At 43.2% G+C, this 13,904-nt stretch overlaps 1 protein-coding gene across 1 annotated transcript in view; it reads left to right on the top strand.

Moving 5' to 3' along the window:
* The window catches only part of LOC132818831 (very-long-chain enoyl-CoA reductase-like), a 93,483-nt gene that overhangs the window by 52,130 nt on the left and 27,449 nt on the right, over positions 1-13,904 (top strand). The window contains exons 2-4 of the mRNA XM_060829955.1: positions 2,434-2,484; positions 2,987-3,038; positions 10,285-10,329. Of these exons, the coding sequence (XP_060685938.1) occupies positions 2,434-2,484; positions 2,987-3,038; positions 10,285-10,329 (148 nt within the window). The remainder of the gene's footprint in view (positions 1-2,433; positions 2,485-2,986; positions 3,039-10,284; positions 10,330-13,904) is intronic.

Here is a 13,904-nt window from a genome sequence, read left to right as displayed (position 1 = left end):
CTCTGACAATACTCGTCTCAATTTTCTCTAAGGGGAACAGACCATGTTTCATTAATTTATACAACCTATTAATGGTTGTGAGGTGCTGCAATACATTTGTGCCTGTGTGATACAAGTCATACCTGGATCAGAGCATTTACTTTGTTCCTGTACAGCAAAGTTATCTTATTGTTAGACAGTAATAAGTTTTCAATAACTTTGTTCATTCTGGGTTACCGTCATTATCCTTGGTTTGAAGACTATTTGCTACCCTCCACGACACACTGAGGTATTCAGGTAATGCCAGTGCTAACAACTCCGAGATTTGTGACTTCAGTAAACACAGTTTTCTAGTTGGCAACGGATAAGGCAGGGAACTGGTGTGGAGATTGTAAATTCCCATCAGTTTCACTGATGCCTTTCAGGTACAGGAGCTCTTCACCCTAACCCGGACAGGTTATTGCAAGCCCACACTCCATGATTGAGGTTTAATGCCCTTTAAAGTGCTGCATAAGCCACACAGGTGTGAAAATAATAGCTAGCAGAAAATCCACCAGCTGGGCAGGTGCTGGACATCAAAATGACACTTTACAAACCAGTAACATGGACTAAAAATAAAAGCAAAGTGCTGTGGATGCTGGAAATCTGAACTACAAATAGAAAGTGCTGGAGGAACTCTGCAGGTCTGACAGCAGCTGTGGAGAGAGAAGTGTTTTGAGTCTTCTTCAGAAGTAGAAAGGTACTGAGTGCTTGTGTGAACATTATTCTGACATTTAATTTTAAGGGGTTTCAGTCACAAAATGAATGAAATAGATTCAGCCACCCAATTTCTGCTAATTCTCATCTCCATCGAAGTAAACGGAGAAATGAAACATTGGGAAAGATGTCATTGAAACAACACCTCCTGCATTATATTTTTTTGTAGCTTGAAGTCAAAAAGACTTTAGTTTTCCTATGGATACATCTTTTAAAACATGCTGGAAGTTCTAGTAGATTTTACTAGGAGGTGAGAAGCTGTCAGTGTATTCCTTCAGCTGACCAGGCTTCCAGCTCTGGGATTCCCTGCCTAAATCTCTCCACATCCTATCCTCCTTTTGAGATGCTTCTTAAAAACCGACCTCTTTAATCTAGACCTTGATCACTTATCTTCATACGTCCTCAAAAAGCAAAGCAGAAATTGCTGGAGAAACTCAGCAGGTCTGGCAGCCACAGTGAAGAGAAAATAGACTTAACGTTTCAGATCCATTCTGAACAGTTCTGAAGAATTGGACCCGAAACATTGACTCTACTTACTCTCCACAGATGCTACCAGACCTGCTTGAGTTCCTCCAGCAATTTCTGTTAGTGTTTCAGATTTCCAGCATCCACATTTCTTTGGTTTTTCTCCTCTTCTGCTTTGATATCATATTTCGCATGTTAATGCTTCGCTGAAGTGACGTGAGATTTTTTACTGCTCTGAAGGTGCTATTGAAATCCAAGTTGTTGTTGTGTACTAAATATACCACTGTTGTAAAACAGGATTGACACTAGGCCTGTTTCTCAGGCTGGTCTTGGGTGCATTCCTTCTGCACATAGTTCACATTTCATGTGTTTCTGTGGATCACACCAGGTTCCCTTTAGAAAATGGCTTTCAAAAACGGTAAACATAACTTTCAGGTATTTTCCTTCAATGGTTACTGTTAGAATTTTAAAAAAAATTTCAAATATAATACTCTTTTATTTGAACAGTTGTCAACTCAGCCTCAATCCCAATCCTCTTTACAACCTAATTTGTGATAGTTTTGTGAAGGGACGCTTAACAATCCTGACATAAAGGGTTAGTTTGTTTGTGCAATGCACTGAATGTACAATCAGAATAAGAATGTATATTATTCACCCAGGCACACACTCATCCGCAATGTGGGATATTTTGCAATGAATGGTATGCTGGTCCAGTTACATTACTTTGCTTCGACATGTGGTGCTTTGAACTGAGGCTTATTTGACATTCAAAGTTTTTGTCGGATCACATTTTTTGTTTGGTGTCCTAATTTTTTAGTACCTATTACAAGCTATTAGATAGAATTGTGTGTTTTCAGGCAGTGAAACAGCTGGATTAAAATACTGGGAGCTGCTCAATGTCTGATGGAGTATTCTTTCTGGTGTATCAAGTTACAAGCCCCTTCCCATCAGTTGGGTTGTTCTATCACGCTGCTGTCACGCTGCCTCTTTGCACTTGCTACTGTCTGGAAATGTCAGGGACATATGTGCTTGCCACTTTCTTCACGTTTGTACTGCTAGGTGCCTGCTGAATTCTCTGTGCAACAAGCAATGGCACCAATGCAGACGATAGACCTAACAACTATATTTACTGCAACTAGTTTAAAGAAGAAAACAGCTACACCCACCGTCACACAGCAAGCGCGAGAATCCACAACCACAACGAAAAAAATAAAATCATTTGTTTTCTTTGAGGTGGAAATCCTTGATGCCAAGACCAAGGAACAGCTCTGCTTCCTCGACAAGGTGAGAATCTAAACCTTACTTTCCACATGCATTAATTATAGCCATTGATTCTTTAGGATGTAAATATTTTGTGTGGTTTGCTTTTGATCCATGGCTCCTCTCATAGTGCTCACTGAGTACAGAGGTGCCCCAGCCTTTGTACTGAGTGGGAAGGTGTTCCAACCTTCTGTCTATTTTTACACCATTTCAAGTGACTAATTAATTTGGAGGGCGTTTTGAAGTGACTTTGTTGGTGTACTTTTATCTAGGTTACAATGACTGAAGCCAGGATTGAAGGCTCTTGGAAAAACTTCTGCTTTGTTGCAGGGTAGTGGAATTTATTCCAACCGTTGCTGTGTTCTTTAGCATCTGAAATGTCATAGTAATGAATAGCTATGTCCTTGGTTCAGCATAATTTAAGACTTCTTTTTGTCTTGAAATTTGCATTTCAATGTATGAGATTCCCTTTCTGCTTCGAGTTTGTTTGCATCTTCTGACTGCATTTTGTTTGCATCTTATTTAGGTGGAGCCAAATGCCACAGTTGGAGAAATTAAATCTATGTTCCATAAGTCATGTAAGTAAAAACATCTGAGGAGACTTTGTGGAAATCCCAATGACAGCATCCTTATCATATTTTTGAATTCATTTGTCTATTTTTGTGTTCAGTTTGTCCATTTGCTTTATTTTCTTTTCTGTTCTTTGTCAAAATTCAGTTTACGCCACTATTTTTAGTCCAGCGATTTCTTTCCTTTACTGCGTGGAGTTGAGGTGGTTTGTGAAGCAAACTCCCATAGAGGTTATAAATCATTAGCTACAAATCCTTTTGGACAGGCTGACAATTCCTGGATTTTAGTCTATTTATTCCTCTCTCCACCAGCTGCCCTCGGGGATAAATTTAATAATAGTTATTATGAGGATGAAATCTGATAGCTGGAAAGCAGAAAAAAACAAATAGGCATAAGGCAGTATGGGAGATGTAGCAGCTTCAAATTGGAGGTAGATTCGATGTAAACTTGTGTTTTTATATGGTGGGGAGAAAGAAGGATATCTGTATTTAGAGCTCTCCTGTATAGAAATGTAGAAACTAGGAGCATATGTATACCATTAGCCCTTTGAGCTTGCTTCACTGTTCAGTATGGTTATGGCTGATCCCCTATCTCAACGCCATATTCCCATTTTCTTCCCATGCCCCTTGATGCCTTTAAAATTTAAAAATCTAGCTTTCTCTTTCTTGAATATATTTAGTGATCTGCCTCTACAATCTTCTGTGGCAGGGAATTCCACTGTTTCACTATCCTTTGAGTGAAGAAATATTTCCTCATCTAATTCCTAAATGATTCCTAACTCATCCCTCCCTGATATCTGAGACTGTGTCCCCTTATTCTAAACTCCCCATCCTGGGGGAAACATCTCCCTGCATCTGTCCAGCCCTGTTAGATTTTACACATTTTAATCAGATCCTCTCTCCTTCTTGTTGTGGATCAGACTAGACCCCCTCAAAATATATTAACAAGTTAGCCCAGACCCTAACTTTTTCTTATTTTAAAGGCAAGCGTGAATTATTGCATTCTGGATGCAATTCTGGAATCTGGATTTGTCAAATTACAGGATTTGAAGCAAAACACACTTTATTCATACACTACAGTTAAAATACAACAAAAGAAAAGAATTGGCTTAGCTATAACTCTATTGAAATGCTTAATAAAGTAATTCTTACTAATTAACTGTTCCATTATGGTATTACCCATAAACACACCCTTAACAAAGGCAAATTTAAAAAAAGGCAGATTATCTCACATGCAAATCCAGTAGAGGAAGAGAACCCCAACTTTTAGCTGTAACTGAGAGAGGGGGAAAAAACAACTCCTCCCTCTTCAAGGCCCCAGTAGAAACTGCTACTGAAAAACTAACAGCTCAGATTCTGTGAGAGGTTGAATATATCTGTTCAGGCTGTTTCTACTGTTCCATCTTTTAAAACAAGGCCTCACAAACTGTTTAAATGTGTTGCTGGTCAAAGCACAGCAGGTTAGGCAGCATCTCAGGAATAGAGAATTCGACGTTTCGAGCACAAGCCCTTCATCAGGAATAAGAGAGAGAGAGCCAAGCCGGCTGAGATAAAAGGTAGGGAGGAGGGACTAGGGGGAGGGGCGATGGAGGAGAACGTGGCTGAAGAGCTTCTGTGCAGAGGAGATGACCTGGGGGGTGCAGTGAGAGAGGGACTCACTGAAATCCTTGTAGAGGGAGGAAGAGAGCTTCTTCAAGGAAGGCATCCTTGTAAGAGGATTCGCAGTAGGTTAAAATCTTCGAGTAAAAAATGAGGTCTGCAGATGCTGGAGATCACAGCTGCAAATGTGTTGCTGGTCAAAGCACAGCAGGTTAGGCAGCATCTCAGGAATAGAGAATTCGACGTTTCGAGCACAAGCCCTTCATCAGGAATAAGAGAGAGAGAGCCAAGCCGGCTGAGATAAAAGGTAGGGAGGAGGGACTAGGGGGAGGGGCGATGGAGGGCATCTCCTCTGCACAGAAGCTCTTCAGCCACGTTCTCCTCCATCGCCCCTCCCCCTAGTCCCTCCTCCCTACCTTTTATCTCAGCCGGCTTGGCTCTCTCTCTCTTATTCCTGATGAAGGGCTTGTGCTCGAAACGTCGAATTCTCTATTCCTGAGATGCTGCCTAACCTGCTGTGCTTTGACCAGCAACACATTTGCAGCTGTGATCTCCAGCATCTGCAGACCTCATTTTTTACTCGAAGATTTTAACCTACTGCGAATCCTCTTACAAGGATGCCTTCCTTGAAGAAGCTCTCTTCCTCCCTCTACAAGGATTTCAGTGAGTCCCTCTCTCACTGCACCCCCCAGGTCATCTCCTCTGCACAGAAGCTCTTCAGCCACGTTCTCCTCCATCGCCCCTCCCCCTAGTCCCTCCTCCCTACCTTTTATCTCAGCCGGCTTGGCTCTCTCTCTCTTATTCCTGATGAAGGGCTTGTGCTCGAAACGTCGAATTCTCTATTCCTGAGATGCTGCCTAACCTGCTGTGCTTTGACCAGCAACACATTTGCAGCTGTGATCTCCAGCATCTGCAGACCTCATTTTTTACTCGAAGATTTTAACCTACTGCGAATCCTCTTACAAGGATGCCTTCCTTGAAGAAGCTCTCTTCCTCCCTCTACAAGGATTTCAGTGAGTCCCTCTCTCACTGCACCCCCCAGGTCATCTCCTCTGCACAGAAGCTCTTCAGCCACGTTCTCCTCCATCGCCCCTCCCCCTAGTCCCTCCTCCCTACCTTTTATCTCAGCCGGCTTGGCTCTCTCTCTCTCATTCCTGATGAAGGGCTTGTGCTCGAAACGTCGAATTCTCTATTCCTGAGATGCTGCCTAACCTGCTGTGCTTTGACCAGCAACACATTTGCAGCTGTGATCTCCAGCATCTGCAGACCTCATTTTTTACTCACAAACTGTTTACTCTAGTGGCTCTGCATACACTGCTTGTTACCGTTGCCTTAAAACCTCTCTTCAAAGCAAAAGGACAAAATACACCTCTTAAAGCCATAGCCTCATCACATTCTTCATGAATACAGGCCCAGTTGAATTAATCTATCCTCACAGGACAATCCTGACATCTTCCACTGACCACCGTACCAACCAGTACCCTTCCACTGACACCCTTCTTTGACTGACTGAACTGGTCCTCACCCTGAACAACTTCTCTTTCCAACCCTCCCACTTCCTTCAAACCAAAGAAGCTGCCATGGGCACCCGCATGGGCCCCAGCTATGCCTGCCTCTTCGTAGGATATATGGAACAGTCCATTTTTCGCAACTACACTGGTACCACCCCCCACCTTTTCCTCCGCAACATTGATGACTATCGGCGTTGCCTCGTGCTCCCTTGAGGAGGTTAAACAGTTCATCCACTTTACCAACACCTTCCACCCCCACCTCAAATTCACCTGGACCGTCTCAGACTCCTCCCTCCCCTTCCTAGACCTTTCCATTTCTATCTCGGGCAACCGAATCAACACGGACATTTACTATAAACCGACTGACTCCCACAGCTACCTAGACTACACCTCCTCCCACCGTGCCCCCTGTAAAAATGCCATCCCATATTCCCAATTCCTTCGTCTCCGCCGCATCTGCTCCCAGGAGGACAAGTTCCAATACTGTACAGCCCAGATGGCCTCCTTCAAGGACCGCAGTTTCCCCCAGACATGATCGACGATGCCCTTCACCGCATCTCCTCCACTTCCCATTCCTCCGCCCTTGAGCCCGCCCCTCCAACCGCCATCAGGACAGAACCCCACTGGTTCTCACCTACCACCCCACCAACCTCCATATACAGCATATCATCCGCCGTCATTTCCGCCACCTCCAAACGGACCCCATCTCCAGGGATATATTTCCCTCCCCTCCCCTATCAGCGTTCCGAAAAGACCACTCCCTCGGTGACTCACTCGTCAGGTCCACACCCCGCACCAACCCAACCTCCACTCCCGGCACCTTCCCCTGCAACCGCAAGAAATGCAAAACTTGCACCCACACCTCCTCCCTTACTTCTCTCCAAGGCCCCAAGGGATCCTTCCATATCCGCCTCAAATTCACCTGCACCTCCACACACATCATCTATTGCATCCGCTGCACCCGATGTGGCCTCCTCTATATTGGGGAGACAGGCCGCCTACTTGCTGAACGTTTCAGGGAACACCTCTGGGACACCCGGACCAACCAACCCAGTTAGGGAGGGTGGGGGTTCAAATAAAATTTAGTGGGCTGCCTTTTGCCACCTGCTTCTCACCTCTGACCTGTCCCCAGGAGTCAGCCAGCCAGCCAACCTGCCTGAGGCTCATTGAGGTTCTTAATTAAGCAATTAGCAGCCACTGAATGGGTTCATCCCACATCCTGTATCTGTTTTCAGTCTGTAGGCAGAGACCGAAGGATGACTAGCTTGGCAGCTTTCCCTGAAGGGCTTGCTGGTAAGGGGACACCTCCTCTAGAGGGAACCCCCCCTCCCCGACTCCTCTCCTTGGCCCTCCCACCTCTCCAACCTGACACCACCACGCTCAGCAACCCCCTTTCACACCCTGAGGTTAACCAGCCACTCAAACTCCCTGGAAGTCCAGTTCCGATCCTGTCTTCTGGAGGACAATTCTCTGGAAATCCAGTCTCCATCCTGTTTTCTGGAGGATGGCCTGTAGGTCCAGCAGGATCACGGAATTCCTGTGGTGCAGAAAGAAATCATTCAATCCATTGTGCTTGCACTGGCTCTTCAAATGAGCCTTGTTTATTTATGCTATTCCCCTGATTCAACTCCAAATCCCTGACAACTATTTCTATCCAAATAACCACCCAATGCCCTCTCAAGTGCATCACTTGAACCGGCCTCCACCGAATTTATGGGCACTGCATTCCATACCCTAACTACCTCAACTGAGTGAAAACATTTTATTTTCCTTGCATCATTCCTGCTGCTTATGTGAATCACTTCAAATGTATTCCGTATGGGTGAGTCCTGAACCAGAGGACACAGCTTAAAAATACAGGGTAGACCATTTAGGACAGAGATGAGGAGAAACATCTTCAACCAGAGTGGTGGCTGTGTGGAATGCTCTGCCCCAGAAGGCAGTGGAAGCCCAGTCTCTGGATTCATTTAAGAAAGTGTTGAATAGAGCTCTCAAGGATTGTGGAATCAAGGGTTATGGAGATAAGGCAGGAACAGGATACTGATTGAGGATGATCAGCCATGATCATATTGAATGGTGGTGCAGGCTCTAAGGGCAGAATGGCCTACTCCTGCACCTATTGTCTATTGTATTGGTTTGTTTTTCCTTTTACGTTCTCCCCTTCTACTCTATCCCAATCGCTCATCATTTTGAAAATCACTTTCAAATCTCCTCTCTGCTTTCTCTCTAAGCAGGACATTCCCATCTTCCTCAGTCTGTGGCTTAGTGGTTAGCCTCACAGCGCAGGGACCTGGGTTCAATTCCACCCTTGGGCAACTGTCTGTGTGGAGTTTGCACATTATCCCCCTGTTGATGTGGGTTTCTGCAGGGTGTTCTGGTTTCCTCCCACAGTCCAAAGGTTATGCGGATTGTCAATGCTAAATTGCCCATAGTAAATAGTGATGAGCAGGTTAGATGCATTAGCCATGGGGAAATGCAGGGTTACAGGGAAATGGGTCTGGGTGGGATGCTGTTCAGAGAGTTGGTGTGGATTTGTTGTGCTGAATGACCTGTCTCCATGTTGTAGAGATTCTGTGAACTACAGTTTCTCATTCCTTTTCATAAATTACTTCTACATTCTCTCCAATACATTCACATCTTTGCTACAATGTGGTGTCCAAAACTGTATCCAATTCTTAGAGATCTAACCAGAATTGTCTACAAGTTTAATACCACCTTTTTGCTTTTCTACTCTGTGCCCCTATTAATAAAGCTGGGGATATCGTATGCTTTATTAGCTACATTCTTCACCTGTCCTGCCACCTTTAATCATCTGTACACCTATACATCCAGGTCCATCTGCTCCTGCACCCTGTTTAGAATTGTATCCCCAATTTTTGTTGTTCATTGTTCTTTCTACCAAAGTGCATACCTCTCACTTCTCTGCATTGAACCTTAACTGCCACCAATCCATCCACTCCACCAATTTGTCGATTTCTTTTGGAGTTCCACACTGTCCTCCTCATAGTTTACAACTAATTCAAGTCCTGCATCATCTGCAAAATTGTCCCCTATACTCCAAGATCCAGATCATTAATATATGTCAGGAAAGGCGAGGGTCTCATTACTGACCCCTGGGCAACTCCTCTTCAATTGTTCTTCCCACCTGAAAAATACCATTGTTGCCAGTGTTGGAGGATTTGAGCAATAGGGAGAGGCTGAACAGGCTGGGGCTGTTTTCCCTGGAGCGTCGGAAGCTGAAGGGGTGACCTTATAGAGGTTTACAAAATTGAGGGGCATGGATAGGGTAAATAGACAGAGTCTTTTCCCCAGGGTCGTGGAGTCCAGAACAAGAGGACATAGGTTTAGGGTGAGAGGGGAAAGATATAAAAGAGACCTAAGGGGCAACTTTTTCACGCAGAGGTTGGTACATGTATGGAATGAACTGCCAGAGGAAATGGTGGAGGCTGGTACAATTGCAACATTTAAGAGGCATTTGGATGGGTATATGAATATCTGGTTGGCATGGACGGGTTGGACCGAAGGGTCTGTTTCCATGCTGTACATCTCTATGATTCTATTACTCTCTGTTTCCTGTCATTCAACCAATTTTGTATTCAGTCTGCCACTGTCCCTTTTATACCTGACCTTTAACAAGTCTGTTGTGTGGCACTGTATTAAACACTTTCTGGTAATCCTTGTATACCGCATCAGTAGCATTATTCTCACCAAGCCTTTCAGTTACCTCTTAAAAAAAATCTCCAGTGAGTTAATTAAACATGTTTTTCCCTTTAGAAATCTATGCTGGCTCTTCCTAATCCATGTGACTACTAATTCCATCATTTTCCACATGACTACCAATTCTATCCCAAATAATTGTTTCTAGATGTTTCCCACCACCGACAGCAATCAGTTAACAATGGACATTAGCTCAGGGTCATAAAGTGTGGTGCTGGAAAAACACAGCCGGTCAGGCAGCATTCGAAGAGCAGGCGAGTCGACGTTTCGAGCATAAACCTTTCATCAGGAATGCCATTAGCTCAGGGTGCAGCTTGGACAATCTGTCTCCTTGATAAAACAAACCCCTTAATTTAGAATCATTCTATTCCCAAACTCATTACATTTGCAATAAGAGAGTAATCTTAATTTTTGCATTTCTTTTTCAGATCCTCAGTGGTACCCAGCGAGACAGTCCATCAGATTAGACCCCAGTAAGTACCTTTTTGCTTAAGTAACTTTTTTAAAATGACATTTGCAATATTAATTTAGATATGGATAATAAACTAACAAAAAAAGGCACTTAAATGTAAGCATTAACAAGAGTTATTTATACTAAACAAAGTAACATGCTGACCTTTCAAATAAAGAAAGATCATAAATTAAAATTAATTTTCAAAAAGCCAAATTTCCTCAGCAGTTTTCCTTTCTTTCTGCCCGTCATTTGGACTGTTTCGAGCAAATAAGGCAGATTTTTTTTAGTACCTTGACTGATTTCATATAAACTTGGGTCAAAAGATTGACAGACCTGCAACTTCCATAATCTCAAGGACATCTCAAGAGTTTTCCATCCAATTCGAGTACTTTTGTTTTTGGTGCCCAATGTTGTAATGTAAGATCCATGACAACCAATTTGCAAGCAGCAAAGTCCCAATAGGCAGCTAATGACTGGAGATACATGAGAAGGGAGTATTCTTTTACAACAAAACTCTCCAAAGGAGATTGGCTTCACAATTTGCAGGAAAAGCTTGGAATGAGAGATCACATTGAAGGGATGTCAGCAGAGAGTCAGTGAACCTTTCACATCACCCTGTACTGGTGTAAGACTAGAACTGTTGTGTTCTCCAGCTATTCAGTATTTTGAGTTTATAAGAATGCTCAACAATAACTTACAAAAGGAAATGGAATATCTGGCTGAAAAGCGGGGAGAAAATACCATGGCTATGGGGAAAGTGGGATTTTTCTTACAACGTGCAGACACAAGTACGATGGGTTGGAATGGTTTGTTTCCGCATTATGTAATTCTGTGTACATCACCCTTAATGGTACTGACTGGAAGGGGCGTTGGCTTCTGTTCCATTTCTAAATGGGTTAATTTAGTTAATATATAAACATAAAATGTACAATCTTTTATCGAGAGCAGGATCTTGTTCCATTGATTGAATAAGATCAGTGCTGTTCTGATTGCAACCTCAAGTTCACATTAGTATGGTTCTAAATGTACGATCCCCAGATTTTCAAATGGTGACCCTTAGATGTAGATTCTCCCATAAGGGAAAACATTAATCCTGTCAAGACCTCTCAGAATTTTGTTCATTTCCAATATATCTCCTCTTACCCTTATAAACATTAAACTTTTCCTGATGAGACAACCTGTCCATTCCAGGTCTTAATTTATTAAAGAAAAACTGAAAATGCTGGAGAAACTCAACAGGTCTGGCGGTGACTGTGGAGAGTGAGACATCGTTAAAGTTTCAGGTCCAGTCACCCTTCTTTAGAAATTTTTCTTTTTCTTCCTAATTAGTTCAGTAAACCTTCCCTGAATTACAGTTGCATTTCCATCTTTCCTAAGGTAAACTGACTAGTCCTATACACGGTACCCTGGTTGTGTTCTCACCAGTGTGTATAATTGAAGCATGACCTCTCCTACCTTTGTTTCAATTCCCCTCCCAATAAATGATAACAATACAGTGTATAATACAATACACGAACAGGCCCTGTGCCGATTCCTAGTCTTTATTTAGACCCACTAATTATTGCCCATACACGGTTTCTGTCCCTCTGTTCACCTCCTGTTTGTGTGTCTAATATTCTATGAGCTTTCCTAATTACTTGCTGTACCTGCATACCAGCCTTCTATATTGTTATACACATTTTGCATGGGGACTGAAGAAATGGGAGCAGGAGTAAACCACTTGGTCCCTGAGCCTGCTCCATCTATCATAAGATGATGGCTGATTTAATTGTGGCCCTAACCCTACTTTCTTGCCTAACCCCCATAGCTCATGACTTCCGTATAGATCAAAGATCGATCTATCTTTTTCTTGAATGGCGACATTCGATGTCGTGCAGAATTACAAAGATTAATGACTCTCTGAGTGAGAAAAGAAGCCCTCCACATTTGAATTGTTGAAGTTACAGACACAATTTGAACAATGGGATCTTCACTGTGGCCTAGGCCACCTCTTTCATCAACAATTCAATTTTGTTTTTAAAATTCGTAGAGCGTGAAGGGATTGAATGCAGCTCCCTACTGACTCTCAAATACCACCCACTGTTTATCTACCTTAATAGTCCTGGAATTTCTGGAATGCTTCCTGCTGAAAGAATCTGCTGGCAGGGGCACGTGAGGCGCCTGGTGGATGTGACACTGAGGTTCTGGTCACTGTCCTGAAACAAATATGGATGGAGTTGCAACACAATTGACCACCCACTTTGATCAAATTGTGTGCGGCAAAAAACCACTGCAGTGAAATACTCCAGGGCTCAGCTGTGGCCTGCTGACTACTGGGGACCCTCATACTTTCTCCTGGAAAAGCATGTCTAAATGCCTGTTTATTTGCAAGTCTTAACAGTGAGTAACAGCAGCCAATTTGACTGAAGGAACGTCATAGTTGTCCTCATGTATACACAGTGTTATATGTGCACAGCATATATGTGTGTGTGCATAAATATATACATACATCCATTATGCTTCATTGGGAAGGCATTGGCCTAGTGGTATTATCGCTAGATTATTAATTCAGGAACCCAGGTAACGTTCTGGGGAAAAACCGAAAGAACTGCAGAGGCTGTCGGTCGGAAACAAAAACAGAAGTTGCTGGAAAAGCTCAGCAGGTCTGGCAGCATCTGTGAAGAGAAATCAGTGTTACTGTTTTGGGTCTAGTGACCTGGGGATCTTCTGAGGAAGGGTCTCCTGAGTTCAAATCCCAGATGGTGAAATTGAATTCAGTAAAAGTCTATAATTAAGAGTCGAGTGTTGACCATGAAAACATTGCTGATTGTTGGAAAAACCCATCAATAATGTCGTTTAGGGAAGGAACTGCTGTCCTTACCTGGTCTGGCCTACATGTGACTCCAGACTCTCAGCAATGTGGTTGATTCTTAACTACCCTCTGGGTAATTAGGGATAGGCAATAAATGCTGACCTTGCCAATGACATCCATGACAGAATGTTAAAAAAAATTGCTCCCTCCCTGAATCAGGGACACTGATCCCAATTGTAACGTTATGACTACAGGGGCGCGGGTAAGAGATTGGAGTATGTGGTGTTCTTGCTGTGTTCTGTTGAGTGGAAACAGAGACATCAGGATGGCAGAGGGAGCTTGGTTAGTTGCCTTTGCCCCAGATTGTTTTGGAAAGAAGCCATCTGGTTCGAGAGCAGCTGAAGAGGAACCTTAGCTCATTGAGGGCAGACCAAATCTCTGAAAGAAATGTAGAATGAAAGAGACATATCTTGCATTTTTCACACTGACTCAAAGTGCTTTGCAGCCAATGAAATAATTTCTCATCCTGTTGCAATGTAGGAAAGGCAGCTGGCAATTTGTGCGCGGCAAGGTAGTGATGATCAGATAACCTGTTTGATGTGGTTGAGAGATAAATATTAACTGGAACAATGGACAGAGTGATATTTTTATAACCACCACAATAGGGATAGAGAAACCTTCGTTTAATTTTTCATCAGACAAAAATGCACTTGTGACAGTTCAGCACTCCCTCAATACTACACTAGATTGATGTTCCTCAGAGCAGATTATGTGATATAACTTTAAGATAATGTTATCACCGT

The sequence above is a fragment of the Hemiscyllium ocellatum genome, chromosome 9 (assembly GCF_020745735.1).
Source record: "Hemiscyllium ocellatum isolate sHemOce1 chromosome 9, sHemOce1.pat.X.cur, whole genome shotgun sequence".
NCBI classification, from domain to species: domain Eukaryota; kingdom Metazoa; phylum Chordata; class Chondrichthyes; order Orectolobiformes; family Hemiscylliidae; genus Hemiscyllium; species Hemiscyllium ocellatum.
The sequence above is the reverse complement of the archived record's forward strand: the minus strand, read 5'-3'. Positions and strand labels throughout refer to the sequence as shown.